The sequence below is a fragment of the Gadus chalcogrammus genome, chromosome 22, assembly GCF_026213295.1.
Source record: "Gadus chalcogrammus isolate NIFS_2021 chromosome 22, NIFS_Gcha_1.0, whole genome shotgun sequence".
NCBI lineage: Eukaryota > Metazoa > Chordata > Actinopteri > Gadiformes > Gadidae > Gadus > Gadus chalcogrammus.
This window is the reverse complement of record NC_079433.1, coordinates 6,239,272-6,265,129: the sequence shown is the minus strand read 5'-3', so window position 1 is coordinate 6,265,129 and position 25,858 is coordinate 6,239,272. Positions and strand designations below refer to the sequence as shown.

The following is a 25,858-nucleotide window of genomic DNA, read 5'->3' as shown; positions in this document are numbered from 1 at the left end:
GAATGCTAACTTATAGTGGGAATGTTAGCTTATAGTGGGAATGCTAACTTATAGTGGGAATGCTAACTTGTAGTGGGAATGCTAACTTATAGTGGGAAGGCTAACTTGTAGTGGGAATGCTAACTCATAGTTGGAATGCTAACTTATAGTGGGAATGCTTACTTATAGTGGGAACGCTAACTTATAGTGGGAATGCTAAGTTATAGAGGGAATGCTAATTCATAGTGGGAATGCAGTAGGAATACAAAATGATAATATTCCTGCTTAACGCTATTGAAAATGTGAATGCTAAATGATTAGGTAAATGCTTAATTATATTGGTTATGGTAAATTATAATGCTAATGCTTAAGGATAATGTGGATGTTAAACGATAATGTTGATGCAAAAAGATAATGTTATGCTAAATGCTAATGTGAACACTAAATGATAATGACAAATGATAATGCTAGATAGAGAAAACTAAATTATAATGTAGAAGCTAAATGTTCATGATCCACAGTGAAGGCTAATGCCAGCTAGAATTAGCATAATCTTTTCAACTTTAAATTCTAACTGCAATCTTTTGCAGTAAGATATGCAGGATATCCTGTAATTCCATTAAAAAATATATTTTCTTCCACCTGGCTTGTTTGTGTGCCTGGGATCCAAGTTCAATATTCTAGGTGTCATTTTTTGGTCATTTGAAATTGGAGGTGTTAATGAAGGCATCTGGTCACCAAGGTCACAATCCGGTTGAGCAATCACAATGTCAGCTACAGGCCAATCACATCATTTCATCAACTTAACCTTTAAACAAAACAGGTCATTCCCATTCCCAGCCCAAGGATGGCCCTCACAGGTACACGGCCTGGGTTTCAACCCAGAACCTTTTGTTGAATGGGACTAAAGGCAGGGCTGTGCAAGTTATAGAACTTTGATCGTGATTTCGATTTTTGGGTCAAACGATCTCCAAACTTACATAATCATGTTGAAACGATTATTTTTTATCGATTTATTTTTTTATGTCGATTTTTTGTATATTTATTTTATTCATTAAATGAGTGATAGAAATTGCAGAACTGCTGTGTACACATTTGTGCACTATTTTCTATTTGAACATTTTGCGTATTTTTTTTTTCAGGGGAAATTTCAGAGTTCTCAGTTACAAAGTGTTTCTTTGTAAAGAAATGCTGAATAAATGCGTTATGTTCTCAAACTCAAACACAATCGTTTGAATAATCGTGATTTCAATATTGACCAAAATAATCCAGATTACGACATTTTTCTCAATCGAGCGGCCCTGGCTGAAGGTGAAGGTAAACAGCGGTTACCTGTTCAGATCTCGCATCATGAGGTTCTGGAAGTCTGACGACATCATGCGGCTGAAGGAGGGTCTCGAGAAGAGGCGGTCCTTCTGGGTGTCTGGCTGGTGATTGGCCGACATGTGCAGCTGGGGGTTCCTCAGGGCCACGCTGATGTCGTTCAGCAGGCGAGGAAGGGGCCCCAGTTTTAGGATGGCATCCTGGTGAGGGGTGGGGAAGTTAAAGGTGGATTTGAGTCAAGGTAATTCACTCCGCCATTTTAATGTTAATGTACCGTGAGCTTTTTTACCCGGTTGTTATTTGAAAATGTGTTTTTATGGAGAGGAGGAGACCGTTTCTTTGCCGCCACTGAAATGCGACGAAGAGCACTACTAAAATGATTCAGTTTCAATCAGGATGTTTCTTTGCTTTACCTGCACTGAAATGTCAATATCAGTGCAGTAGCACCACAGTGAAATTACTTTGGTGAAACTAACATCTCTCTCTCTCTCTCTCTCTCTCTCTCTCTCTCTCTCTCTCTCTCTCTCTCTCTCTCTCTCTCTCTCTCTCTCTCGCTCTCTCTCTCTCTCGCTCTCTCTCTCTCTCTCTCTCGCTCTCTCTCTCTCTCTCTCTCTCTCCTGCCCCCCCCCCACTGGTTATTTCGGGTACAAGAAGCAACAATATCACGCAGACTCGTTCTCAGCCTCCCTCTGAGTCGCGTCGGATTAAAGAGTCTAAAGAGTCTAACACATGTATTTTCCAAAATTAGGAGGTTTAAGCACTACCACAAATCCCTATATGAAAAACAGTGGATTACCATGCCTACAAAAGATTATACAGTGGTTTATATACACAAAGTCACGCAGCTCTTGTGAAAAGAAGAAAAAAGCAGAATTTATGGAGTTACTCTGTTGCATGCTTTGTTTGTTTTCAGCCTTTTTTTTTACATTTACATCTAGGGGCATTTAGCAGACGCTTTTATCCAAAGCGACTTACAATACTACTAACAATTTGTTAGGTTAACCCATTCCCCGTATACAACAAAGATAGCTAGGATAAGGGCCTTAAGCAGACCCCTAGCAGCCTCAACCCCCCAGTCTCTTTGGACCCCAGCATCAACAGCTCAGACGTCAACCCCAATGTCCTTTTCCCCCGGGGGTCACCTTGCTGAGCTGACCCATGACCTCCCACAGCAGGCTGTGCAGCACGGACAGCTCCCGACCCAGGTCGATGTAGCCCTCGAAGCCCCCGGCATTGCCCCCCGCCTCCATGTTGGAGATCTCGTAGAGGAACTGCTGCATGGCACCCCACTCCATCTCCAGGAACTCGTTCATGAAGTACAGGTACTCCTCCTTGGGTCCGAACCTGGGCAGTGGTCAATCACAAGGGAGCGACAAGGGCAGTGAGAGGGTGAGTCTATAGCTGTGTAAGTGAAACGCTATTTTTGGTTTGGGGGGGGGGGGGGGGGGGGGGGGGGAGAGTTGACATTGAAGCGATGCAGGGGGACTGTGGGAAGCTGTGTCTTCACAGCATGAGATCCGATATCCTTGGGCGCAAAATAGTACAAAAAAGATTAGCGCCTTTGTAGGGTTTTATGGATTGTTGCAGAATGAGGTTTTCGGTTCATTCATGAGACGTCAATGGAAACTGGGAGGCCCCGCTGTCCACTTTCATTTGTCGGTCACTACGTAAAACAAACTCGAGATTGACAAGCATTGGCCAGTTATGCAATTAATTAACAATTGATTACCATTAAAGGGTTAAGGCCAGAAACACAGCAAAGTATTAAGAGTGGGACAGATTTATTACTTTTTTTGTGTCCTTGTCTTCACACAGGAGTCATATTTCATCCCACGCGCCCTCGCCATCCAGGCCATTCAAATCGATCAGCTAACAAGAAAATGCGTCAAAAAACGCCAGCGGGAGGTGGAATAAATAGACCCCATGTCGAAAACCCCCCGCTTTGCTACGCAAGGCTCTTCAGCTCCGCCTGCGGGGCGGAAGTGCTCATTGATTAACACGGGAACAGAGTGAAAGTGGATGAAAGCTGCTGTATGCGTGAGTTCTGGTGTGGAATGGCCTTCAGGGTTAGGGGTTGGGGCTTAGCGATTCTTTACAGGCCAGCTGCAGGTTTTAACCATTTAAGTATTTTTAGTACCGTTTAAATACAATTTAGAACACAATTTAATACTGATTTCATGGCGCAAAAGGCGTATAGGTCAAGGGACTGCACACATAAAGCAGTTTTCTGCTGCAGGTCTTACCCATTCATCCTACTGTGGGCCAGTCTGCCAGACGTCAATGTATTTACATATTCCCATGGCTACAAGCTAGCTAACAATCTTACAAGCTAACAGTTTATCAGTTTATCCCAGCGTGATTGCTTGCCTGACAACATAAGTATCATGCAAACGCGTGGAATTATCCTGCCAGTGCAGAAATCGACCCAACATTTACGGGTTGGAGATTTCATTTCTACTTTTTCTCTCCTAACAAAAAATATATATATACAGTATATTCTTAATGCCTTTTAAAGCCTGAAATCCCAACATTTTAAATGCAATACTTTTAAAAAGGTGACATATCATACCACCAGGTGAGCGACGTTTGCTACAGTCCACTGGGTGGGCTGGTAGACTGATCTATCCAGCACACATCTAGGTGGGACACGCACACATGTGATGTCAGAAGAGGCAGATTTTCAAATTGACTTGTTTCGGCCGTTCACATCGCACCGGGTAGCATAAAACCGCGGCATTTAAAAGTGTCGAGCACCGGAGGATTCACTCACTTGCTGAAGTTGGCCAGGTTCTGGATGACCTTGGCGATGAGGGTGAGGGTGCGCGAGGTGCGCTCGGCGGGGTATTCCTGCGTGAGGTTGAACAGCGACGGCGACATGATGGCGGGGCACATGAAGCGCAGGAACAGCGAGGAGCTGATGAGCGTGTCGGCCAGGTCCTCACGGCCGCGCTCGGCGCAGCGCGCGCGCCACGACGCAAACACCTCCTTCAGCTCCCGCGGGAATATGCTGCGAAGCGGGAGAGACCAGGAGAGTGGGATGAAGAACCGGGAGAGACCAGGAGAGTGGGATGAAGAACCGGGAGAGACCAGGAGAGTGGGATGATGAACCGGGAGAGACCAGGAGAGTGGGACGATGAACCGGGAGAGACCAGGAGAGTGGGACGATGAACCGGGAGAGACCAGGAGAGTGGGACGATGAACCGGGAGAGACCAGGAGAGTGGGACGATGAACCGGGAGAGACCAGGAGAGTGGGACGATGAACCGGGAGAGACCAGGAGAGTGGGATGAAGAACCGGGAGAGACCAGGAGAGTGGGATGATGAACCGGGAGAGACCAGGAGAGTGGGATGATGAACCGGGAGAGACCAGGAGAGTGGGATGATGAACCGGGAGAGACCAGGAGAGTGGGATGATGAACCGGGAGAGACCAGGAGAGTGGGATGATGAACCGGGAGAGACCAGGAGAGTGGGATGATGAACCGGGAGAGACCAGGAGAGTGGGATGATGAACCGGGAGAGACCAGGGGAGTGGGATGAAGAACCGGGAGACCAGGAGAGAGGGATGAGGAGTAGTGCTTGACGAATCATCGAATTCAAACCGACATCGCAATGTAATCAAACACGATTTTTAAATCGCAAATCGCCGCGAGGGGGGTGATTTGGTACTGTCGCTGACTTGAGATCAGTAAGATTCGTATTTATTCTTGTTTTACAATTCAATAGTTAAATAAAGATGTTATAATATCAATTAATGTATCAACAAATATCAACACATAGTCCTGGCCTAGAGGAAAGAGCAGTTTATATTTTGACTGCTTCGAAATGTTGTGTTGGTCATACTATACAATGATTTATTGCTTGTTTAGTGAATAATACAGAACATAAAGAACTTTAAAAAGAGAAATCGCATGCTAAATCGCAATCGCAGTAGTGGAAATAATCACAGTTTGATTATTTTCCCAAACCGTTGCCAGCCTGCCAGTTTACCAGCCTTAATGAAGAGCCACGAGTGGGCCCGGTTCAGGAGAAGCCCAGGGTGGACTCAATTTACGAATGCCATGACGACAACCTTCTTCTGAAGGGTACTGTCGGCGAAGAACTGAACAAATGTATCGTTTTTCAGAACAGTTCATGCATTTTCAGTCTGCAACTGAAAAGACGTATACTGCCAAAAGTCACAGGCATGCATTCATAATTAAAACATAATTATATTAATTAGGGGCCGGCCAATGCCGGCCCACTGTGTCCCCCGCTGCGACACAAAAGGGGGGGTCGTGACCCTCTGTTTAAAAATAGAACCATTAAGCTATAGAACACGCAGAACATGGCTGCCCCGGGACCACTGACCAGAGGGAGTTGATGACCTTGCAGAGAGCCAGCTCGCAGCACATCCGCAGGTTGGCTTGGTGGTCCGCCAGCACGGATGGGGGGACGCGCATGGGGTCCACCTCGCAGTTCTCCTCAGACTCGTACAGAGCTCGGATGAAATCGCCTGCCAGGGACACACCGCAGAGACACACACACACACACACACACACACACACACACACACACACACACACACACACACACACACACACACACACACACACACACACACACACACACACACACACAGGTACAGAGACACACACACACACACACACACACACACACACACGTACGCAAGCACACATGCAGAGACACACAAACATACACAGACACACACACACACAGACACCCCAGAGAGACACACACACACACACACAGGCACAGGCACACAAGTACAGAGACACACCCACACAAGCAGAGAGAGAAAGACACACACACACACACGTAAGCAAGCACACACGCAGAAACACACAAACACACACAGACATCGCAGAGACACACACACAGACACACAAGCACAGCCACACACACACACACACACACATATAGAGACACACACACACACATGCAGACAGAGAAACACACACGCACACACACGTATTAAAGCACACATGCAGAGGCACACAATCGTACACAGACACACACACACACACACACAGAAACCGCAGAGACACACGCACACACACAGACACACAAGCACAGCCACACAAACACACACACACACACGCACATACACACCATTGACGTTCTTGTGATGCATTCAGCCTCCGTGTCGAATATAGAACGTTAATATCTCCATGAAAATATTACGGCGCCGAACCCGTGAAATGTGTGTGTCGAAAGTTGATGAGATTTGGTATCTCGACACCGCACACAGTCTGGGGTTTTCATCCCGTCAGTGAAAGGGTTGAAGTCACCCGGTGAATAAATATAACTGTTTGAAATCAATTCCGAGCGAGGACAATAAAAAAGTCGTAGTCACCGTGAGATTAGATGAAGTGAAGCCGGGGGTAAAACCAAGTGGCCACGACCGTAACCGCATTTTATTAACTGAAGAATCACTTTTATTAAATAGAACTTCGGCGTCGTCATTACACAAAATGAAGTTATGATGAGCTGACCTCCCTGTGTGGAGTCATGTATTCAACGCACGGAACAGCTGGCGGCTGAACCCGCTACTGTACCCGCTACTGTACCCGCTACTGTACCCGCTACTGTACCCGAGGACATCAGACAATCTTAACCCCACCCGGTGTCCAAGAATATCGGAAACAATTTGCTCCACTGGAATAAAACAGAGTACACTCAAATACACGCAATTAATTAAAAGTGGACAACAAGGGAATTACATGAGATTGGTTCTCCTCAAATCGTGAGCAGAAGAGAGTGTTACACTAATAGAACCAGTGTAACGGCCTCTTACGACACATGCCTCTGCGCTAGCTCTTAGGTTATAAGTTTATTCCAGCGGTATTCGAGTGGCTGTTGGGGTGGGGGGGGGCCACCGCTGCATGGCCCTGGAGGGGCTTTGGGAGGAGGGAGAGCGTTCAGTGAGTGCATGGAGGAAGTGTTCTCAGGAAGTGCCTATGCAAAGCACCACAGACGCTTTACCTTATTCCCTAATGCTTTTCCACACAGGAGGAGACACTGATGATAATGAGGATGATGACGAGGATGATGAGGATGATGATGAGGATGAGGATGATGATGATGATGATGATGATGATAGCGATGCTGATGATGCTGACGATGATGAGGATGATGATGATAGCGATGCTGATGATGCTGACGATGATGAGGATGATGATGACGGCAGTGCTGATGATGCTTACGATAAAGATGATTAGGATGATGTTGACGATGAGGATGATGATGAGGATGATGATGACGGGGATGCTGACGACGATAAAGACGATGAGGCGAGTGTGTGTAGGATCCATGCGCCGTCCGGTTTACCTATAGCGTCTTTGAGGTATCGGTGTCCTATCAGCTTCAGGTACTCCTCCACAGCCTTGGTGGCCAGGGTGTTCTCCCTGAAGATCAGGTGCTCCCGGTCCATGAAGCGGTCCACCTCACACATCGCCATGTCTGACAGGAACTCCTGGGGAGGGGAGGGAGAGGAGGGGGAGAGGAGGGGGAGAGGGAGGGAGAGGAGAGGAGAGGAGGGGGAGAGGAGAGGAGAGGGAGAGGAGAGGGAGAGGAGGGGGAGAGGGAGAGGTGAGGAGGGGGAGAGGGAGAGGTGAGGAGGGGGAGAGGGAGAGGAGAGGAGAGGAGAGGAGAGGGAGAGGGAGAGGAGAGGAAGGGGAGAGGGGAGGAGAGGAGAGGGAGAGGAGGGGAGAGGGAGAGGAGAGGAGGGGGAGAGGGAGAGGAGAGGAGAGGGAGAGGGAGAGGAGAGGAGGGGGAGAGGGAGAGGAGAGGAGAGGAGAGGGAGAGGAGGGGGAGAGGGAGGAGAGGGGGAGGAGAGGGAGAGGAGAGGAGAGGGAGAGGAGGGGGAGAGGAGAGGAGAGGAGAGGGAGAGGAGAGGAGGGGGAGAGGGAGGGGAGGGGGAGGACGAGGGAGAGGAGAGGAGAGGGAGAGGAGGGGGAGAGGAGAGGAGAGGAGAGGGAGAGGAGAGGAGAGGGAGAGGGAGAGGAGAGGAGGGGGAGAGGGAGAGGAGAGGGAGAGGAGGGGGAGAGGGAGAGGAGAGGGAGAGGGAGAGGAGAGGGAGAGGGAGAGGAGAGGAGAGGCAGGAGGAGAGCGGAGAGTAGAAGGATTAGGGGGAGGAGAGATGGAGAAGGAGGAGAGACGGAGAGGGAGGAGAGAGGGATTAGACGGAGGAGAGAGGGAGAGGAAGGAGGAGAGGTGGGAGAGAGGGAGGAGTGAGGGAGAGGGAGGAGAGCAGAGTGGAGAGGGAGGAGAGGGAGGAGAGGGAGGAGAGAGGAAGGAGTGAAGAGATTGAGGAGGGGGAGCAGGAGGAGAGAGGAGTGAGGGAGAGGGGGGAGAGAGAGGAAAGGGAGGGAGGAGAGAAGAGAGGGAGGAGCGAGAGGAGAGAGATTAGGAAGGAGGCGGCGGGAGTGAGGAGAGGGAAGGTGTTCCTGTTGTCTCTCATTTGACCTTTTCGGGTACAGTCTGTACCGTGGAAATATCCGGGGTGGCATCGAAACAACAGGATGAATAAGATATAAGACTCCCTCCAGGACATTGGGGGTTTGAAACGCTTGAAAGAACTGTCAAATGTGAATTGGACAGAACTGAAAGACTGACTGACAGGCAGATATATATATATATATATATATATGTCTTTCGGTTCTGTTCAAATCACATCACAAAGACAGTTACAAAGACAGACAGAAAGACAGATACAGATAACGAGTTAGACAGACAGACAGTTAGATAGTGAGACAGATAGGCAGATACAGAAAATATTTTAACAGACAGAGATACAGATATATAAACCGACAGAAATATAATATAGACAAATAGACGGACACAAACAGACAAGCAAACAGAAAGACAGAAAGACAGATTGATACACACTCTAAGCAGCCGTTGTGTGCTACATTTCCCTCCCAACGACCCCTCTGGCCACGTGACGTCCCCCTCACCTTGGTCTTGCCCGTGCTCTGCAGGATGTGCACGAGGGCGAACGCCACCTCCTCCTTGCTCTTGACACTGAGCAGGGGCTCCAGCACCGAGCACAGCGTGCGGTAGTTGTTGGTGATGTACTCTGCAAACTCCTTGTACAGCTCTATGGGCAGGATGCTCATGGTCTGGTAGCGCGACTTGACGCGCAGCGAGGCGTTGATCACCTTGCCGCTGCCCACGCCCCCGCTCTTGGCCAGCACGCTGGACTGGATGACCGGGTACCACTGCTCCACAAAGTGGCGGCCGGTGATGCTGGAGATGGGGATGCTGACGAGCCCCAGGTAGGTGCTCTTCTCCTGGGAGGGGGGAGAGGAGGAGAGGACGTGAGGAGGGGATCATGGGGGTTTCAAGGACTTTAGAGTGGGAGTGGGAAGAATATGGGGTTTGAGGAGATCGTTTGGGGCAGGATACACCAAAAATGGGCGTGGTCACGTGGAACCAACATTTTCTACAGAAAATCTGTGTGTGTATGTTCTGTGTTTGTTCATTTTTTTTGCATATATATATATATATATAGATGTATATATATAATACCCTGATATTCAGCTTACCGACATTGTGAGGTTACTGTTTGATACAGAAGGAACCCTACCAAGAAAGATGCCAGTTAAATCAAAAGTTATTCAATAAATCATAGTGGGGGGACATTGTAAAGAAACCCTTTGGTACCGTTCATCCCCTTACAAAAATTGCCCAAAATACAAAGCCAGCCTCAAGAGGAATAATACATCAAATAATTTTTTTTGTGGCGACAATTGGGTCAGGAGGTAGAGCAGGTTGGCTGGCAAACATAAACATGGTTATCAGGTTGCTAGTTTGAGTGTCAATGTGTCCCCGAGCAAGACACCTCACCCTAACTGCTCCCGACGAGCTGCCTGTCACCTGGCCCAGCTGACTCTGCCGTCGGTGTGTGAATGTGTGCATGAATGGATGAACGTTACGCAATATTGTAAGGCGCTTTGATTGGCCTCTGGTTGGAAAAGCGCTTTATAAAGGCAGTCCATTTACCATTTAATTTCTTAATAAAAACGAAAAATCATCACAGGGTTTCCCACAGAAAATGTGTTACCTAAGGTGGAGGGGTTTACCGTCTGACCGGGGGAGGGGGGGGTGGCTGTCTGACGGGGGCTTGTTTGTGCAATAGACTACAGATTTTGTACTACATTTATTTATTAAACGTACACAATGATCACAGTCACTGCTTATTGCTGAGTGCATCGAGCACCGCCACAGGCTAACCTTCGTGGTTTAAAAATAACAATTCAAGGGCCCTTTGGTAATTGCACTGTTTTGAAGGCGGACCATTTATGCTTATTTTCATTCAGGCTGTCAGACCGCAAGTCTGTCTTGATCTATACACAGAGAGTGAATGAAGTTTAGATTATTTTATACTTTTGTATGATATATTTTTAAAAAAATAGGCGGCCACCCGAGCTGTAATGTGCTGTACCACAAATTTGCAAATCTCTAATTCAGGGATGGGCAACTGGCGGCCCGCGGGCCGCATACGACCCGCATCCTCACTCAGTCAGGCCCGCACATAATTAAATTATGACGTTAGGCCAATAATAATTAAAAATAAATAAATAAAATTGATCGAGTTAGAGAAAACTCGGTCAAGAAAGATGATAAGAATTCATAGAATTCAAAGGCAAACCCATGTGTCTAGTTTGCTTAGAAACGATATCAGTCATTAAAGATATCCACTTAAGTCGCCACTACAACTACTACAACTGTAATGAATATCATGCTTGTTGGGTTTTGAGTTTCATTGAGTTGCTGCACTCAATGTTGGGCCACTGTTTTTCAGTTTTGTGACATCATTGAATGATGATGTATGTGAGCCTTTGCAATGATAAAACATACTACCCATTCATGTGGTTGTTGTTTGAGCATGGTAAACATGAAATGAATGTCTGTTAGGTTCAATTAAAATACCGTACCTAGATTCTGTTTCTGGAAGATTTTTTAGTTAGTGGCCATACTCAAAATGCACCAGAATACAGGAAATCTATATCTACCAAATACAACAATTGTGTAGCTTTCTCTCAGCTCAGTTTAGTTGAAGGTGCAGTCATGTGGCCCTCCGATGGTTATGATGAAAAATGTGGCCCTCTTTATCATGAAAGTTGCCCATCCCTGCTCTAATTCAACAAATCCCACCCCTCAGCCCCCCGGCCCGTACCTTGCGTCTCTTCTTATCCGTCTCCTTGTAGAGGTGGAAGCGGAGGCTGCGGATGGTGGGCAGGTTGTTGAACTCAAAGTGCTCGCCCCAGAACACGGTGTCCGTGCGGGGCTTGCTGGTGGTGCGGGCGTACAGCATGTCGTCCAGACACAGCTCGCAGTAGTAGCGCTTCTTGGTGGGCAGGTCGCGCGCCTCGATGATCCACAGCTTCAGCACGTTCTCCACCCGCCGGCTGTTGTCCTGGGGAGGGGAGAGGGAGAGGGGGAAGGGGACAGAGAGAGGGAGGGAGGGAGAGAGAGAGAGAGATAAAAGAGAGACAGAGACAGAGACAAAGACAGACAGAGAGAGAGAGAGAGAGAGAGAGAGAGGAGAGAGAGAGAGAAGAGGAGGAGTGAGAGAGAAGAGAGAGGAGAGAGAGAGAGAGGGAGAGGGGGAGGGGGATTAGAGGGAGGGAGGGAGGGAGGGAGAGGGGGAGGGGAGAGAGAGAGGGAGGGAGGGAGAGAGATAAAAGAGAGACGGAGACAGACATACAGAGAGAGACAGAGAGAGAGACAGAGACAGAGAGAGAGAGAGAGAGAGAGAGAGAGAGAGACAGACAGAGAGAGAGAGAGAGACAGACAGAGAGAGACAGAGAGACAGAGAGAGAGAGAGAGAGACAGAGAGAGACAGACGGAGACAGAGAGAGAATTTGAAAATTGTGGTTTATTTTCTTCCTGAATTTGTCTCACAGGGTGAGTTAGAACGCATCTCATTGTTCATCTTAAGTGGAGGTCTTGCTGATTTGTATTTTCTTCAGCATCCCTGCATAACACATCATTTTTATTTTATTTTTTGCTAACCCCATTTTTTTTTTTAAAGCTGCTAGATAAGATTCAAGAGCTATCCTTTGAGTCGAATTGTTAGAATTGCCATAGCCAACCGTCAGCTATTAGTGACTGAAATGCTCTGGGAGAATGTTGACTCCGTCTGCCTCTTTATGAGAACATCTAGATTTAGGACCACTCCCGGGTGATTTATAACCAATCAGGACATCTCTCACCTGATGGGTTCCAGGAATTAATCTTGCTGTAGGGAGGGAGGGACTAGAGAAGGAGGGGATGTTGTTTTAGCTACAGCTGCTTTAAGGTTGCTAACTTTGGTTGTTTATGACATTACCAATAAACCTGACACTTGAAACGTTTCTCTGACAAGAACAAAATTCTCAAGTCTGACAAAAAAAACAAAAGCACTACATTCCGATTAAACCATCGTGAATGAAGGACGAAGAACAATCACCTTGTTGGGCCTAACTGCTCGCTGCAGATTCTCTATCCACTTGTCTCTCTCCGAGGCCGACCGGCAGGCGAAACATTTGGTCCCAGAGTTGGTGGTGACCTGAGGACAGACACGACGGACCATGAAACAGCTTCCTCACATCCAGCCTGAGGACCACTGCCCCCGGCCCAACACACTGCTCCCCCGACGCGCTGTGCAGACAATGTTTATGCATTTTAAAACTTAAGCTTTGGGCCAATCCTGGAGATGAACTTTAATTCTGGAGACAGAGAAAATAATTTGCATTATTCAACTCCTCTTATGAAAATACCGCATGCACTTAAGAAGACGGAAGCGAGACCTTTGAATCCGAAGACAATTAAAACAGGATTAATCATGTAAAATATGATGCGTTAAATGGGTTGGAAAAATAATTTGTAAGTTGTTTGTTGTTAATTATATCTAGATGAAAAGTGGTACCTTCATGGGGGTTTATTTTGAAACCTGAAATAATTTTCACAGCTTGGCCTAACGTCATCGGAATAAGACTTAATGAAGTCAATATAAATAAACAAGTGAAAAACGAAAGTAAAAATTACAAATTAATACCTTAATGCCTGCAGAAATAAATAAATGAACAAATAAACAAATAGAAAAAACAAATCAAAACATCAATTAATAAACACAAACACAATCATAATAAATGCATTCAGGAGCTCATAAAGCTCTGTAATGAACTCTAGGGGCCGTGGGGGCCGTGGGGGGCTGGGGGGGACTGGGGGCCGTGGGGGCCGTGGGGGCCGTGGGGGCCCACCTCGAAGCAGTACTCCTGGCCCAGGATGCTGGAGTGGACAGGCTTGATGACGGCCTCCTCGTCCAGGACCAGGTCCAGAGCCTCGGCCGCGCTGCTGGGGGACAGCAGCGACTCGTGGGAGTGGGACTCCTTGAAGCTCTGCATCAGGCGGGTCCTGGGGGGGGGGGGGGGGGGGCATAGGGACAGGGTGAGGCACGTTACAGTGCGGTGGGGGAAGAGATTGGTTCCAACTCACAACCTCCTTCCCTTCTCCCCCCTCCCTCCTTTTAAATATTCCTAGTCTTATATACCTATTTCTGTTTTTTAGCTACCTAATTTTATCCTATTTAATCATTTTAGAATTTTTTTATTATTTAATTTTTTTTTATATTAAATTATTTTATTCTGTGTTCACTCAGTTAAGCGACTGAGTATTTAGAAAAGCACTATATAAGTTGAATTTATTATTAAGGCTTCACTGTATTATTAAGGCTTCACTTCAGAAGGAACTGATGATGGAGTCTGACTTTTGGTTTTAAGATGTCATGAAGGAGCAGGTCGGGGTAACGGCGTCTTGCTCATGGAGGCTGACAGGTAGCCCGGGCAACCAGTGCCTCTCAGCTGGGAGTCAAACACCCCGACTACTAGATCATGCCTGCGTATCTCCCCCAATTTCCTCCCCTCCCTCCCCTCGCTCAAGGATCTGCTCTCATTGTGAGACGTCTCGATACCATTTCACCATTCTCTCTAGTAGTTTAGCATTTAGCCTATGCTTTTACACAGAACTGCGGATAGATTGAAGAGATTAAGGGATGTGAACTCAAAACCTTTCAACAGGGAGACGAACGCCATCAGACGTGTCATGGAGACGCCAAGCACTTGGATCTGATTATGACATGTCTTTTACCACTCAAGTCGTTTAGCAAAATGCTTTTATCCATAGCCACTCTCTTTTGAAGGGGTCTGAGGACATTTTGCTCAAGACGGCATCGAGGAGTGCAGCAGATGTCGGGCTTTGCAGCACGGCTCCTTAACATGTGAGTGCCATAACTCCCAGTTGGAAGACCGGGGGATATCAAGCCCCTCATTAGGCTTGACTTCATCCCGGCACTCGGCGATCCCATGTCCGTTTGCAGGGAGAGTGTGAGGCGCGACTGATCTGCATTCGGGTGTCTTCTGGAGGGTGTTCGGCTGCCGGAGATGGTGAGCACAGCGATGTGTTAAATATAATACTTCTCAGGGTAGCATTATCCCTCTCTGTGCTTGTCTAAAACACGCATACTTAAAATGTGCGTGGGTTGCGTGTGAGCAAGCAGACCGGCCGCGTTCTGAATCTTTGTATGGCTGCTGTCTGCGTCAACACTAATCCCATTTAGATCACACATAAGGGTAAGCTGGGAACATATATGGACCTTTAGGTATTTGGGGGGGAAAAAAAAGCCTTCCTGATCCTGTCTATAAATTTAGAGAACAAAGATGTTTCCTTGACTGCCTTTTTTTGTTTGTGTTTTATTTTAACTAATCAATCCTGGATTCGGTGAGACTGATAAGAAAGAGAGTGTCACGTCGAAAAGTAAACGTGGAGATTTCAGTGTGAGCCGACGTCAACAAGCCGCTGGTTTGATAAGAGCGAATCGTCATTAACTCGAGGGATACTCATCGCACACAGGACCCTGAGGAAGGAAACGCCTCTGCAGTGCCAACGATACAAAAACAAAAACGGGATTATAATCATGAACGAAATAGTTTTAACATTATTACAAAAAAAAAACCATCTTACCTTTCCTGGTCCGCGCTGCGGAAGCGGGGTAGAATCATCTGTCGGAAGCTGCTGGTCCGATCTAGTTTGGGCTGGCTCTTGGCTCTCTTGATGGAGCCCTTCAGGCGTCGGTTAAGGAAGCTCTGGTAAGACGCGACGGGCGGGAGAGAGGAAGACAAACCGGCCATGAGATCACACCCGTCTGAGGTGGCCAAAAGGGAGAGGTGAGAGGAGTGGCGTGTGCGTGTGTATTCATGGGCTATGTGGGTGCTGGTTACTAAGGCACTGAAGACGCCCGCAAACGCCCGTGGTGTTCTCACTGCCTGTCTGAAGGGTTGTGGCGTGGCGTTGGGAGGGGTTTCCATGCTGGACACTCTTGCAGGGGACAAATCCTGCCCGGTCAGGTTGGTCTGGGGGGGTGGAGAAGGGTAGGTGTAGCAGGGTAGGGTTGGGGTGGAGGGGGGGGGGGGGGGGGGGGAACAGACACACAGAGCAACAGCCATCAACACACAGGGAAACAGTGATTGGGAAAACGATTTTCTGGATTCCATGACTTGATTCAAACCAACAATAATCATTGAAGTGATCACTTAGCAACCCTACGTCATGAGCTTAAAGCCATTATCGACCTTTAAGCTTGGGCTGGGGGTGGGGGGGTCGGTGGGAATCAATCAATGTCGACACGGCAGTCGTCCAATGAGAGCAGACCAGCGGCCTTTGAAGTGTTAAAGGACTTTGAAGCCTCTTCTGGTCGGACCTGCTGCTTCATCATTAGGAGCCCGACAGCTGCTGTTGGTAGGGTACCAGCAACGCACACACACACACACACACACACACACACACACACACACACACACACACACACACACGCATGGGGACAAACACACGCACACACACACAGGGATACACACATGGTCAAACAAACGCAGCCTAAAGAAGGCACACACAGAAACACACGCACATGCACGCGAACAAACGCACACGGACACACAAACGCACACACACGCATACGAACAAACGCACACACATACACACACACAAACACACACAAACAGACAGACACACACGCAAACACACTTCTGCTGAAGCTATGTTAATCCGTGAAGAAGTCAGCCAGGCCTGATTTTGTATTCTATTGTAAGGTAAATATGAATCTATGCACTGATACTTAGATAAAAAGCGTCCACCAAATGGCATATACCGATATCTATAGCTTATCTTGAACCCAGGTTTGGGTCTGAGGAGTGAACCGTTTTTCAATCCAATCAACACATTAACAACATATGCCCGTCAAGTCTTTGCGTGCCAGTGAACGCGTGCACATTGCACTCTTCTGATCGGTACTAGGTTGATCGGGGCTACGAATAATCAGGTGGTCGGTCTGTACAAAGAAAGGACCTTCATGACACATTTCAAACCAAATACCAAATGTATCATCGTATCATCAGATATCAACGGCCCACTGTAAGCCTGTAATCTACCGGGGCGCTGCGTGTTTCAGACTTCTCCGAGGTTAGGAGACAACGCCCCTTATGTTACACTCCGGTAGTGTTACTGACACCCACGTTGAGAACAACACCTGCATGACCCACCTGTACGACTGGGTGATTGATGACCTTTAACTTTAAGGTTAGAGGATGACGCATGTTGGATTTATTAGCACAAACTCAAAAGAAACAGACAACATAAATGTGTTTTGACGGGGTGATTCACAAGCAGGTGCAGCACTACACACACACACACACACACACACACACACACACACACACACACACACACACACACACACACACACACACACACACACACACACACACACACACACACACACACACACACACACACACACTATTCATTACCCAGAGACTAGACTAAATTGAAAACGATACTTAGCGAAAGTAGCCGAGAATAAAACCTCTTCTGTTTAATATTTTATGGCAAAAAACGGGAACGAAAAACGTTGACGAGCAAATGATTTAGCTCGAGGCTGTTAGTTGGACAGACAGTTTTGTCTGTGTGTTTTAGTCTGGAAGATAAATGGAGACCATGGGTCAGGCAATTCACACATTAAGTGGGAGGGCCAATCAGAGCATGAGATGGAAAAGGGAGGCGGGGAGAGATGTCACCCCCAGCGACCCCATTGGCTGCAATTGAATCACTGTCCTCAGTAGAGAGCAGTAAAAGACTAAATGATGTTGCAGCTTCAGCATAAGACAACATAGTCTCATATATTATATTAGTACAAAACACTGCATAATATGTAGCCTCTTGTGGTATGCCAGCCTAGATTTTTTAAGCTTTCTTTTTACCCCCCATCTTTTCAATATTCCATCAATGCTTAAACTCTTAAACATTTTCATATTATCTTGTTTTTCTATCTCTTTTTTTTTTAACTTAATTCAATCAGTTCTGCTATTACCGGATGTTTTTATTACGGGATTTTATCTGTGATTTCAACCAGCTGTTAGTCATGGCTACATTCACATTCTCATGCACTTATCATCAAGCACATGCGCTCATAGAAAGCCACTTATGTAGAATAAGTTAACAGATATAGGAGAGCTATCAACATAAACACCCTCAATGGAAGCAAAACAGCTACAAACATTTAAATAATACGACTGCAATATAAAAAAGATGGCCCAGCTATGCTCAACTGCATAGCATGTTGTTAGCCTCATAGCATAATTGCTTGAGTCATATTTCAATATTCATCTTATATTAAGCTTCAGAGAATTCAGAAATAGATGACTTAGGCAGGTAGTGATCATGGAATGTAAAAAGCACTCTGATTGGCTTAGTATATAGCCAATGAGGCACAGCGAATCAGCAGCGTTAGGAAAGTAGAGTTAGCTTAGCTATCAAAACTTTGCAAAAATATTACTATGGCAATTATGCTATGAGACTAACAATGCTAATCTTCTCCTCAAACCAAAGCAAGGCTAGACAGGGGGCACGTTCGGAGCAGCTGTTTCCTTTGGAGATACCAGGGCACAGAGGATCACACCACAGCTAATTAAGGTGCTAAACTGTTAACTGGCAGATGCTGAGATTATTCGCCATCTCATTCATTAATTCCCCACCCCACCTAAACCACTTGTTGTTGTGACGAATATAGCTAACAGGATTCTCATGCAAAATGAGCACCTAACCTCGATGCGATTTCCTGGATAAATGAAAGGTTAAAGGGGTGGTATTATGCTACCAGGTGTGAGTGGGGTGGCAATTAGAAGACTTTTCCTGCGTTTTCGTGTCATCACAAGTGGGCGTGTCCACCTAGATGCACACTGGATAGATCAGCCTACCAGCCTACCCAGTGGACTGTAGCAAATGTCGCTTATCTATCCATCAGTAACCTCTTTTAAATCACTTCTTAAAACACATTTTTATAGACTTGCTTTTACATGATACCGTCTGTTTATTCTTTCTATTCTCTTCCTAAATGTCTTCCTAAATGTCTTATTTCAAAGCATTTTGTAAACCATTGTTTTTAAAAGGTGCTATATAAATAAAGATATTATTATTATCATACATCCTTGAGGACACTCCCACTAGTCTTGACAAACGGCTTGTCATGGCTTAAAATATAAAGCACACTCATAATATTGCCCCTTTAAATATAAATTAAAAAGTGCAGTAAAAAAAATTAACTGCTAATAAAACACAAAGGAATATAAAGAGCAGTCATTAAATCGGTTTCCCTCCTAATTGTCCCTGCGAAGTGGTTATGAATGAACCTTCGCTCCAGTGTCTCAAAAGGCTGCCGTCCGTTGTCCCAGACTCCCACAGAATGCTGGAGTTCATTCTGTTGTGCTGCTTCCCCCTAAGGCCTCGCCACTGAAGACATACATACTGCCAGGTGGCAGAATGATGCAGCACCAGCAAAATGATGCAGTACAGCACCTACAGCAACAGCATGCATTGAGGGACTAAAACAGTGACACACACACACACACACACACACACACACACACACACACACACACACACACACACACACACACACACACACACACACACTTTAGGGGAAAAACGAAACAAATAAATTAACAGCACCTCTGTTTTGAACGCTATTTTTATCTTCTGTGCTGCGCTTTTTTTTGTCAAAGGGTGGAAATGATTCATTACCCGAATTAGCAAATTTGCTAATCTCTCCCTGTCTCTCTCTCCAGAGAGAGCACTATGTGGCTGCTGTCGCCCATCACGGCCGGGCTGGGCGGAGCCTGTGAATAGGCTACTCTCCAGCTTCTATTCTGAATCCCGGCTAATTGTTTGGTATCCATGGAAACAACTCTAAAGGCTTGCACTTGAACCACGGGAAGATGTTGGCACACACACACACACACAGGCAAACACACACACACACACAAACACACACACATACAGACAAACACATCAACTGCACAATATGAAGCCGACTGCAAGTCCACCGGGCCGCACACTGCGGAGCCCACAATAACAACACACACACATTAACACACAAACATTAACATGCACACACGATGCAGGGCAATTCTTTGACAGATGGGGGGGAGGCAGATATATAAATATAAATATATATATGAATATGAGAGAGAGAGAGAGAGAGAGAGAGAGAGAGAGAGAGAGAGAGAGAGAGAGAAGGAAGGAGGGAGAGAGAGGGAGACAGCAGGAGGGAGAGAGAGTGAGAGAGCACACATTCAGTCTAACCCAACTATATTGTGTTTCTTTACTGCAGGGAAAATCTTCCCCCGGTTAGAGGAATAGGAGGATTTCTGTTTCCTAGGTTTCCTGAGGGGGCTTTGCACGCACGCACACACACACGCACACATACACACTCCTCCCAGTCACCGCAGAGACCATGGCCAATCATACGCCGGTATAATAATCTGCAGGTTGTTGTCACAATAGACACACAACACAGATTAACGTTAACAGGTGGGTAACGCGCCGGTCACCTGCATCTCTGGAGGGGATTTTCACTGCATGTCTGCATGGAGCGCACAAACATTCTGTATTCAGAATGTAAATTGATGTCAGGGTGGAGTGTGTGGGTGGCAAACGCCGCTGGTAGCTAGCAGTGTGGAGAGAGAGAGAGAGAGAGAGAGAGAGAGAGAGAGAGAGAGAGAGAGAGAATACAGTGAGTGGGTGTTGGAAAGATATACTTCTATATATATATACATATATATCCATGCACATCACTCTTTCACTCACAAACACAGACACAGCAACTGTTTAAAGTGATGCAACCTTCGCACAGGAGGTGGAATGTGGTCACTGCCAGCAGTCATTGGAGTAGGTCTAGGGGTGCATTCCAATGCCAGAATTTGGATGCATCGGAACGGCAGCGTTATCAAAGTCGACGTCAACCGTCGATGCGCTTCCCGTCAAAACCCCCCGCAGCCAATCACAATGGTTGTACGCGACCGCACGGCAAAGTATCCTCGACACGATTAGTCATGCAGTTGAGCTTCTTGGAGAGCAGATTCAGCCAATCGACAGTCGGTACAGCGGGGGAAACATCTGGAGATTTAGCAGGAAGCGCGAGATGAATCACGAAAGACGGCCAATCAGAATCCAGCCTTGGTGATGTGTGTTTTTGTACAGCTGGAGGTTCTATGTGGTTGTGTGTAAGAGTCAAGGTCGAAGCAAGTGTAACCCCGTAGGAAAACGTGTTGCATATGACTCACTCACTGGTTAGAAGAATAAAGCAAATCAACTCATGAATGTTAATGTGCAAATGATACGTCACAAAAATGCATCCTCGTCTCACTTGGATGCGTGTTTTTCATTTACCAGCTGTGGCGGGGGACGATTTGTTTTTTTATTTTTATGAATAACAAAATCATATAAGAATATTTTACAAGTGAATTTCAATATATAACAAATCCGCACTCAGTTCTAACTACCAGCTTCCTCATGGCCATAATTGCTAAATAAAGCAAATCACTGCTTATTTCCATTATTTCCTTTTCGTTCGGCTGACACAAAAACAAATGCAATATGGCTGCAATATGCATACTTCCAGCCACGTTCCTTATACAGGCTTTGACTCGATGCAATCTATTTTCGAGACTCTATACAGACCCAATAACAGAGGAGGGCTGTGCTAATCCACGAGCTTAAGGGATGTTGAGCTATACAGGGCCAGACACACACCTTTCCTCTGTGCCTGGTTCCAAAAGAAAACATCAAGACCCAACCCTGATCACCGATCCATCCAGGAGGGGTTTGTCCGTTAAGTGGCCGTGGTAGAACCTGGGAAGCGCTTCGGGATTCAAGTTTACTTTTAAAATGGCGCTAATGACAATTTTTTTCAGTTGGTGGATTATGCTTCAAAGGATAGATGGCTGACTGACCTCTGTTAAGAACGGGACTATCTGTCTCTTTAAAGCTGATGTCTTGGTCAAGGTTGATAGGGGTTATCAATAGGATTTCAGAGCAGAATAGGTGACAGATTATACCACCGGGTGTCAGTGTGATTTGACGTTAGAAGCCGTTTGGAAAATCTGCCTCTTCTGACATCAAATGGGCGTGTCCTCCTAGATGTGTGCTGGAAGATCAGGCTACCCAGTGGACAGTAGCAAAAGTGTTTTTTTTTTGTTTGTTTTTTTAAATAAAGCAGATTTTTGGTGAGGGCTCGTCTGTTGTGTTGAAGGTTGTCTGGTCGCCACTCAGACATGGAGAAGAACGCGACGAGTAGAATATTGATGCAGTGGTGCTTGACGACGGGCGGGTACGGGTGAGGGTGGCTGAGTTGTAGAGGTACAGCTAGTGTGGGCGGTAAGTGAGCAATCGACCAAGGAATAAAGTCATTGTTAGACGGGAAATATCATAACCGCTGGGATGGAAAAAGAACTCTTCCTTGTAGCTCCCATTTTGCTCCAGAAACCAGTTGGTGGTGGTGGTGGTGGTGGTGGTGGTGGTGGTGGTGGTGGTGGTGGTGGTGGTGGTGGTGGTGGTTCTTTCTTGCAGAGTGCAGCGTTTTCTTTATTGGATCAGAATGCAGGGTGAATTTCCTCTGAGACGAGCCATAGGAACTGTATCTGCCTCTGCTCTTCCTTATCTCCATATTATCCGTCTCTCCCTTTCATTTTGGCTCACCCCTGTCTGTCCCTCTGTCAGTAGGAGACTGCCAAGGGAAGTGCGGCCAGTTACCATGGGAACAAAGTGGTTCTCGGGTCTTTCTGCACATATGTGCTGCTGGGCGTTTAGGAGGGGGGGCACTAATGTAGTTAAAACCTTAATAAGAGTAATGTAATAATAATTCACATCATAAAAAATAAAATAATGAATAAAATGTGTCGGCTAAAAGTCCATCAATTATGAGTTGCCGGTGGGAGATTTTAATAAATTAATTAGGTAAATTGTGACTTGTGAAGAATATGCTACAGGGTGTTAGACACTTTGGGAACGACCAATGTAAGTACTTTGATGAAAGGACCCGTCAAAAATAACTCCTCTCCATGTCGTCTTTAAGATACGCTCAACTTCAAATAAAACCGGAAACAAAAGGGACGTGCGAACGCGACCCAAGCTGAGGCTCCGGCCAACGGTTATTTCCACTGAACCACTCCATCATGTAGTGACCATCTACTCGTCGTTTCAGCACAGAGCGGGACAACATAGAGTGTTAAAACAGGCTTCCGGCGGTCGTCCCCGACACGTTCAAGTGTGGTGGGGGGGGGTGTGTGTGTGTGTGTGTGTGTATGAGTGTGCGCGTGTATGTGTGCGTGTGTGTGCATGTGTTTGTGTGTGCGTGAATGCACGTGTGTATGTGTGTGTGCGTGTGTGCGTGCATGTGTCGGTCGGTGTGAGAGTGGGGGTGCAGCGGGGGGGGGGGGGTGCAGTGGGATGGCGGGCCGTGAGAGGGGAGTCGGAGAAAGTGCTGACAGGGGTTTGGTTTTTTTGCAAAGGTGCTGCTGCTGCTGCTGCCGCCTCGACGGGGACCCCAAAGGTCACGGAGCGGGGGGGAGTGGAGGAGGAGACAGCAAACAGCTTCATCGGCCGCTGGCCGTAACCTTCCAGCTGTTCCTCGTCTACACACACACACACACACACACACACACACACACACACACACACACACACACACACACACACACACACACACACACACACACACACACACACACACACACACACACACACACACACACACACAGAGTACGCCCAGATGTAAACAGGGCTAGCACCGCCACGGTGAATGGAGGGGCTGAGAAAGCGCTGGGGAAGGAAAGTGTTGTTCATTAAAACAGAACAAGAAGGACATCGACTGTGGAAGCCGCTGGATGTTCTTGGTCCAGCTGTATCGACGCAGACTGAGGGATGCGGGTGCGCTTGCTGCTATCGAGTCCTTGAGAAGATGTTTTAACCTCTGGGTGTGTTCCCGTGTCTTGTAGAGGTAGGGTTGGGGGGGAGGAAGGGCCTCTTGCTCAAGGTTGCGTGTGGACTTTGGGGATCGAACCCTAGTGAGGTGATTAATAGCGTAGCTAGCTGCATTGGAAAACAAGGGCCAGACCGAGTTGGGATTGGGGGATGAGGAAGGACCATTGGGGGGCCGATGGCAGGAAGGTGGGAAGGTAGGAGGGTGGGAACTGGGGAACCAGACGTGTGAGGGAGGATGACGGCAGGATCCCCGGAGGCAGAGGACGGATTCCTCAATGGAATGTAAATAAAAAAAAACGTGATGCAACACGATTGAAATGTGCTGAAAACCTATAGATCAACACAAAACGGTGGGTATTAATAGAGTCGTATTTCCCTGACGGGGAGAAAGAGAAACACATAGGTCGCGGAACAAGGGCTTCTGACTCAAAATTCCGGCGTCGCCCGATTTGATTTCCTTTGATATCCGGTGAATAAAACGTCGGAAATTTACTCTTCATCTACGGGTGCCCACGTTGTCAGGAGAGACGGGTGCTGGACAGGAACATGTCCGTGATGGAGTGGCACGGTGGTGGTCTGTGTCTGCTGCAGAAACTAGAAACTGCAGCGTCTATACAAAATAATTGCCTCCCACAAGACCGTATGGGGAGGTTAATATTAAGCTGGAGAAGAACACCAGGACACAAGTAAAGGCAAAGGCGCCATTTCAGCCACACTGGGCTCAGCGGACCAGGCGCCATGTCTTCTGACCGCTTTTCCGGCATAGCGACTTTAAAAAGTGAGTTTGGTTTTAACTTGAATTCAAATTAAAAAACGTGAGCCTTGGAGGCAATCGTTCGCCTTAACCACGCTTTTATAATTATAATTATACAATACATGCTATTTGATTGGTACTTTCAATCAAAGCGTCTTCCAATGTGCATACATTTACAAGCTCCCAATCAACTTTAATACAATTGTATCGATTTTAATTTGGGCATGAATCGTAATGACCTAAATTAATCACTTATAAATTGTAATACAAACTATCGATAAACAATTCAATGTAGGTGTTTTTCCCCATGGGTATAAACCAATATCTGATACACATGGCATTGCGGGCGCCAGCGATGAAGACTCTCGTATCAAACTCCTACTGCTAGTTGCAGCGGTGATGTGATGTCACAGTGCGAGTGTGACGTCACAGGGTCTACAGAGAGAACGTGGGAGGCCTCGTGCAATGAAACAGGATTGTGGATGTGTAGTGCAGTGGCAACAAGACTGTGGATGTGTAGTGAGTGCAGTGACAACAGGGCTGAGGAGGATGTGTAGTGAAGTGACATCAGGACCGGGGATGGGTGGTGCAGTGACAACAGACGCACTTTAATTACGTTGGCGTGGTTTTTGTTATTATTACTTTGTCAACGTGTGCGGTTGTGTTGTGGTAGAAAAGATGCCTGCCAGCTTATAGAACCTGCCCCTCAATGTGTCCAAATATCAACTTCTGCCGCTCCCACTGGGGAAGCGAAATGAGAAGTAGGAAAGATATTGCTTCTGCGAGTGAGCACTGGGTGTCTCGATGTTTGTCTTTCTGTGCATGTCTTTCTCTCTGTGTGTGCATGTCTCTCTCTCTGTGTGTGTGTGTGTGTGTGTGTGTGTGTGTGTGTGTGTGTGTGTGTGTGTGTGTGTGTGTGTGTGTGTGTGTGTGTGTGTGTGTGTGTGTGTGTGTGTGTGTGGAGACTACTGTGATGGAATGTTTAATTACTAAGGGGTGCCCCTGCCCCTTGTGAGACTGGGAATGCCCTCAACCACACACACACGATCTTGTTTGACACTCTGTGTGTCTTTCTGTGTGGGTGTGTGTCTGTCTTTCTGTCTCTCTATGTGTGCCCCTCTCTAGGTGTGTGTGTGTGTGCGTGTGCATGTGTGTGGGGGGGGGGGGGTTCTAGGTGTACGCGGGTCTCTAGGTGTGTGTGTGTGTCGCTAGTTGTAGGTGTGTGTGTGTGTGTGTGTGTGTGTGTGTGTGTGTGTGTGTGTGTAGATGTGTGTGTCTCTAGTTGTGTATGTGTGCGTTCGCGGAGAGAGATACTCCTGTGATGGAATGATTAAATATTCAGGGGGGTCCCCCTTCCTTATGCCCCTTGTGCTACTGGGAATGCCCCCCACCACACACACACACACACACACACACCCCCACACACACACCCACACACCCTCACATCTC

At 46.9% G+C, this 25,858-nt stretch overlaps 1 protein-coding gene across 1 annotated transcript in view; it reads right to left on the bottom strand.

Annotated features, from left to right (window-relative positions):
* Positions 1-25,858, bottom strand: part of LOC130376226 (ras/Rap GTPase-activating protein SynGAP-like) — a 37,411-nt gene that overhangs the window by 11,234 nt on the left and 319 nt on the right. The window contains exons 2-12 of the mRNA XM_056583447.1: positions 15,609-15,698; positions 15,310-15,431; positions 13,551-13,704; positions 12,758-12,856; positions 11,483-11,722; positions 9,258-9,593; positions 7,630-7,774; positions 5,650-5,794; positions 4,073-4,309; positions 2,445-2,646; positions 1,312-1,502 (exon numbers count right to left, since the gene is read on the bottom strand). Coding sequence (XP_056439422.1) covers positions 1,312-1,502; positions 2,445-2,646; positions 4,073-4,309; positions 5,650-5,794; positions 7,630-7,774; positions 9,258-9,593; positions 11,483-11,722; positions 12,758-12,856; positions 13,551-13,704; positions 15,310-15,431; positions 15,609-15,653 — 1,916 coding nt within the window. The 5' untranslated portion in view covers positions 15,654-15,698. The remainder of the gene's footprint in view (positions 1-1,311; positions 1,503-2,444; positions 2,647-4,072; positions 4,310-5,649; positions 5,795-7,629; positions 7,775-9,257; positions 9,594-11,482; positions 11,723-12,757; positions 12,857-13,550; positions 13,705-15,309; positions 15,432-15,608; positions 15,699-25,858) is intronic.